We start from the raw sequence: 6,525 nt of genomic DNA on the forward strand, positions 1-6,525 counted from the left end.
AAAAAAAAAAAAAAAAAAAAAAAAAAAAAAAAAAAAAAAAACCAAAAAAACCAAACAAACCAAAAAACCAAAAGATTTCTCAGTCATTCTTGTCAGTTTGATTTTAAAGAGAAACAAAGTGGTGAACTTCGGATTTTAAGGAATAACAATTTTCTTTTCTTTCCTTCTTTCTTTTTTTGAGATGAGGACTCACTATGTAGTTTAGGCTGGACTTAAACTCACTGTGCAGTCCATCTTGGCCTAGAACTCACAGCAATCCTGCTTCAACATCCTAGGTTCTGGGATTACAGGTGTGCGCTCCCATGCCCAGTTGGAATAACCTTTTTCTTACAGAGCCGACAACTCTTTGCAGTGTTGCTTCTTTAGTCATTTGATATACTTTCATAAAGAGATTTCCCACATTTGATCATATTAGAATGAGGTCATTTGGAAGGACATCTGGGGCTCCTAGGTTACATCGCTTGGCACAGGATTTGAAGTGAGACTATAAAGCTAGCACTAGTTTTGTATAGAGAATTTTATCTACTGTTTGAGAGAAGCTGGAACATCCTTTCCATGCTTTCCCTTAGCTAATTTACTTAGAAAAGTCCCAAAGAGCAAACTCTAATTGACTAAAAACTGGAACAGCACATGAATGTGGAAGTGATTATCAGGAGGCAGAAGGTCAGTGTCACCAGTCTGTACCACTCTGTGAGCATTCCAGATCTAGTAACCATTCTTCTGGGAAAGTAAAACTGTTATTTGATTAATAGGATTCTGTTAAAGATTGCAAAGAAAAACAGTATATTACACTATATATAGTATATTTAAAAATTCTTCAATTTAGAGCTGGTTGAACTTTAATAGTGGATATAACTTTTTATTTCATATTGTTTTTGTAATATAATTTAAAAATCTTTTTTTAAAAAATAAATCCAGGGGCTGCCCAGTCTTACGCGTTGGAACTTAATTTGAAAAACAAAGAAGACGTCACTTGCCTTTATGCAAAATGGCAGATGAATTTCACAGTACAGTATGAAACTACAAACAAAACTAATGTAAGTAACTAATTTTTGGGGGGTTATAGTAGAAATTTAATTGTGACTTTTTATCTGACTTTTATCCTTTGGATGCATTTGTAAAAATATGTTTTGTTTTTGTTTTTTTAAAAATAAGCTTTCATGTTAATTGATTTAAGAGTTAAACTCTAGTCTTAATAAATGTTACACTCTTTATAAGTACTGTATTCTGTTTTGTGTTGGAATAAATATTTCTTTAGCCTTATATCCGCTAAGAATGGTACTTCAGGCCATTTTTATTTACTTTGTGGACATGCCAAAAGTGTGTGTAGCCAGGTATGGTGGCACATGCCTGTGATGCCAGCACCTGGGAGGCTGAGGCAGGAGGATGGCTGCAAGTTTGAGGTCAATCTGGGCTACAGAGTGAGCTCAAGGCCAGCCTCAGCTGCATAGTGAGACCCTGTCTCAAAAAAAAAAAAAAGATGTGTAGCTGAAGAGTCTGAGGCTGGATTCCAAAGTACATCTGGCCCAGGACAACCTGGCCATGGGGAGAATGGATGATGTGGCCTGACGCAGTGCGCCCAGCTTATGTCCCATGTTGGGACTCACTGCTTGTTGGGTTCTCACCTCTGGACTTATTTTTCTTTTAGGAAACGGTTTCCATTCCAGTCCTTGGTAATGTGACATATAATGAAAGCTTTTGTGGGGATGACCACAATGCTTCCAGACTAGCTGTGAAGTTTCGATCTGGTTTCTCTTGGTTTGTGAATTTTACTAAGAGGGTGACTCATTACAGCATTGAAAGCATCGTGTTTACCTACAACACCAACGATAGCTCGATATTTCCTGATGCTAAAGATAAAGGTAATCTTAAATAGATTTGTGATATGTTCTCGGATTTTGTATTGATAGTAAAAATGTAAACAATGTAAAAATATTTATATTTGTCTGTCTTCCTAACCAAAATGGAAACTTCCTGCCTCTTTGTTTCCCCTCCCTCCTACCCTGACCCTATGCAGAATTGAGGCTGAGGCAGGACAGAATAATCATTGGGCCATTGCAGAGGGCTTTACTATATCACTTAGCATCCAAAGTGTGTTCCTTACAGCACCTTATCAGCAGATCTAGGGGAGCAAATATTGTCACTCCATCACACAGGCATGAAGGAATGAGGTTTGATGACATTAAGTGACTTTCTCAAAGGTCATGAATTTAGTAAATGTGTGCGCAGCAGGCATTTGAACCAAAGTCCACTGAACCACAGAATTCATACACTGTAATTATCTATTTTGTTCAGTAGTGGACAAGCAACAAATATTGAATAAGTGGGAAAGCCCTTTCCCACTTATTATTATTATTATTATTATTATTATTATTATTATTATGTTTTTGTGGTACCGGGGCTTGAACTGAGGACTTTGCTCTTGCCAGGCAGGCACTTATTCTACTGACCTATCTCTCCAGCTTCCTCCCACTTATTATTTAAATGTGTACAAGTTTAATAACCCAAGGCTAGAAGAAAGCCTTCATCTTTAGATCCTTCGGGCATTTAGACAAGAATTTGACTAGAAAGTGATGATTAAAATGTCTAAGGTCTCCCTGGCAAGTGCAAGTGTCTGAGTTCATTCCCTGGTTCCGCAAAAATAAATAAATAAATAAATAAATAAATAAATAAATAAATAAAATGTCTAAGGTCAACATTTACTGCTATTGGAAACACTTTTAGGTCACAGTTGAACTTGGGAAGGCATTGGTGAGTAGACCATTCATGCAGTTCCCAGATCTGAAGTGTACACTTGTAAAATATATTGAAAGCATGGATAGTGCAGATCTTAGCATAACTAGGGATGTACTAGAATTCATTTCTTCCTACTCCCTGGAGATTAGGTTAACATTGGTGTCTCTCGTATCTTACCTCTCTTCACAGATGGTTTTATTCTGACTCCAGAATTACAGATGGATCAAAATTAGTTGCCCAGATCTATTTATTAATAATTTATTCGGGCCTGTGGATATCATAACATTATATGTGACAACCAGGAAGTGAATGTTAGGAGCTAGCACAGACTAAAACTTTAGATTGAAATCCTAGTTTCCCTTATTACTGTTTTAGTTTGAGAGGGAAACTAAAGCAAATAGCTATTGCCTCTTCTTCATGCCCAGTGTTGTCTGTAAGAACTAGGGTAAGATTGGCCTCTCACTTTCAAGGAGCTTAGAGATTAGTTGGGAGGATAAAGGTAAATTGTGTTTTCAAGTCAGGTGGAAAATTGGCAAATACTGAGTGCAGTCTTTTGTGTTTTTGTTCGAGAGTTCATATATCTTTCCTGACAATGAAAGGAAAGTTGTAGACCCTGTCTCTCAATAAAGGAACAGTATACAGAAAGTCAATTCTGCACATGGAAGATAACTTCAGTCCCCATCTGTGGATCTCCAGGGCTAGAGTGCTCTTCGTACACGTGTCTTCACCAGTGACCCTGATTAGGAATAGAGAAAGGCAACGTGAGAGTGTGAATGCTCAGTGGAGGAATCACACTTAAGCTGAAATTCAGCTGACAGTAGAATTGCAATACATTGAGGAATTTGTGCATGATGTTTCCAGCAGGGGGAAGCATAGTGTGTGCAGCAGTAATTGCAGAGGTTGCTGATTACAGCAGAGGCTGTGTGTAGCAGGAGGAGAAAGTTGGCTGAGTGCAGGGGGTCAAAATTACAGGGTGAGGGGCTGTGGAGATAGCTCAGCAGTGCAGTGCTGGCCTGGAAAGTGCAAGGTCATGAGTTTGATTCCTATTACAAAAAAAGAAAAAGAAAATTACAGGCATCTCAGAAGTCAGTGAGAGACATTTAGGCTAATGAAGTAGACCCTGGGGAATCAGTTCAGGTTTTTTAAGCCAGAGAATGTTATTTTAAAAAGGAGAGAGAGTCATTTATGACGGACTTTGCATTTTTTTGAGACAGGGTCTCACTATATAGTTCATTTAGGCTGATCTTGAACCTACATTGTAGCCCTAGTTGGTTTCAAACTTCAGGCAGTCCTGCTGCCTTAGCCTCCTGAATGCTGGGATTAGAGACCTGTGCCACTATGCTCGGCCAAGATAGTCATTCATAGAAGAGTGTTCTTCAGGATTACTTTGGAGGCAAGGAGACTACAGGCTGAGTTGCTGGCTTCCAGAGGCTGATGCTTAATGTAGGGATGGTGGAGTAAATGGCCAGACCAGCTGGGCAGCAGTTGGAGCCAGAGGGGTTAGGCTTGACTGTGTGCACAGAAAAGCTTTCTTTGACTTTAAACAAAGGGGTGACTATTTTTTTCTATTGCTAGCCTCTTTGTTTTTGTTTTGCTTTTTTTTTTTGAGATAGGGTCTCACTATACAGTTCAGGCCAGCCTTGAACTCGTTCTGTAGCTCAGGCTAGTCCTTTTCTTTTCTTTTGTATTGGTGATCAAACTCAGGACCTTATACTTGCCAGGCAGGTGCTTATGCTGCTGAGCTATCTCCCTGACCTAGCAGTCCTCCTACCGATCCTCCTGCCTCATCCTCTCAAGTGCTGGGATTACGGGTGTGTACTACCACGTATGACCACTGTCACTAGCTTCTGTGTAGTAAGATATTTGAAACTATTTAGAATTCAAAGCAGCTTCATTAATAAGTGTACTGTTGATAGTTATTTTGAAATTATGGATCTCAGGATAAATCCTGAGGGGATTTCACTGACCTTATCAGACCCAAAAGCTACAACTCTTGTTGCATAGGTCTTGCTTTATCTTGGTCTTAACCATCCAGCAGAAAAGTATAAAAATGAAGTATAAGAAGTAAAGCCATGCTGTTATGTTGAGCTGTAGGGGACTCAGGTCAACAATTTCTGACATTGCCAGGGAAGTGGAAGACTCAATAATATTATGGACTACTGGACTCTTTTAGATTATTTTGCTGAGTTTACACACCTATAATATTCAAATAACTGAACTAAACAAGAAAAGGGGATAGAGATGAATGTCCATTTTGTATCTGTGTATTCAAAATGGTTAGGATAGATATATAGTTACATTCCCTTAATGGATAGAGGGATTTGTTCTAATAGTCTTTGCCAATTGGATATCATGTCCGCATCTTGTACAGCAATTAACCACTAGGAAGAATGTATGCAATGTGTTAATTATTGAAACTGTCCTACCAATTTGGTTTGAAACAGTTTCATTGCTATTTGTTTCTCAATAAAATTATGGGAAAAATATTCATTACTTCAAAATACAGATATACTGAACATCTGATAACTGAAGTAACTTTGAAGCTCCTTTTGCATTTTAAAAAATGTTTCCATGATTACAACATGATTCTGGGTGTGGTGGAGCATGCCTGTATTCCCAGCATTCAGGAAGTTGAGGCAGTAGTTCCAGGCCAGGCTGGGCTACAAAGTGAGTTCAAGCCAGCCTGGATTATACAGCGAGACCCTGTCTCAAAAAGAAAAAGTACCAAGAACAGCAAATCCAAAATACCTATTACCCAGAATTAATAAATGCCATTACAGTGTTTGGTCAATCATTTTATTTAAAGAAACAAACCCTGGGGCTGGGGAGATAGCTCAGTTGAATAAGTGCTTGCCTGGCAAGCTGAAGGGCTTGAGTTCAATCCCTGGCTCTGCAAAAAAAAAAAAGAAAAAAGAAAAAGAAACAAACCCTTATAGATACATTTGGAATCCCTTTTATCCTCACCTTCCAGTTCTATTTTCTTTGCTGCCTGCTAAAAGTGACCACTCTCATGACTTAGGACTGTAGCCTTCTTTTTCATGTGTGTATGTATATTTTACTACATATGTTTGTTTCATAAACAATACATTCTTTACAAAACACAGTTTCATAGTATAACCTCAGTATGTTTACAGTGTTTTGAAGCGAGAGAGGCCCTAGGGGGTAGAACCTAGGGCTTTTAAACTGAGCTATTTCCCCAGCCACCTCCTTTTATTTCTTCCATCTTTCTTTCTGCTTCTTTCCTTCCTTCTTCCTTCCCTCCCTTTCTGCTTTCCTTTGTGTAAAATTTTGAGACAGTTTCTAAGTCACAAAATTGCCCAGGCTAGGCTTGAACTTTAGATCTTCCTGCCTCAGCCTCCCAGAGTTCTGAGATCCGAAGTGTGCACCACCATACACAGCTACAGCTTTTTGTTTTATTCATTTCTTTTTGAGGTCTTTCCTTTTTTCTTTCTTTTTTTTTGTAGTTTAAAATTTTATTTAACTTAAAAGGTGAACAAAATGTGTATTTGAAATCGTACTAACCTTACGTATCTGACATACATGCCTACACAGAGGACAGATTGATTTCCAATAACTTCTGGAAGTCCACTATCCATTTAAAAATACTTTTCCACAAAAACTCTTCATCAAAAGAAATATTTTTCTTTAAAAGCTAGATGCAAATTTCCACTGCGATCTACTGTGATGTACTCATTTTACGGTCAACCCTGATGATGAAGATGGCACGCAAATGTGTAGTTCAGGTGACTGATGCAAATGAAAAGTGACGAAGATGCCTCCACCGTGTCC

The 6,525-nt window shown here is 38.3% G+C and overlaps 1 protein-coding gene across 2 annotated transcripts in view; it reads left to right on the forward strand.

Moving 5' to 3' along the window:
- Window positions 1-6,525, forward strand: part of Lamp2 (lysosomal associated membrane protein 2) — a 44,893-nt gene that overhangs the window by 14,490 nt on the left and 23,878 nt on the right. For both annotated transcript variants that reach the window (XM_023707917.1, XM_023707918.1), the window contains exons 2-3: window positions 919-1,037; window positions 1,649-1,862. In XM_023707917.1, the coding sequence (XP_023563685.1) occupies window positions 919-1,037; window positions 1,649-1,862 (333 nt within the window). The remainder of the gene's footprint in view (window positions 1-918; window positions 1,038-1,648; window positions 1,863-6,525) is intronic.

This window comes from Octodon degus, unplaced genomic scaffold (genome assembly GCF_000260255.1).
Source record: "Octodon degus isolate 3935 unplaced genomic scaffold, OctDeg1.0 scaffold00319, whole genome shotgun sequence".
NCBI classification, from domain to species: Eukaryota; Metazoa; Chordata; class Mammalia; order Rodentia; family Octodontidae; genus Octodon; species Octodon degus.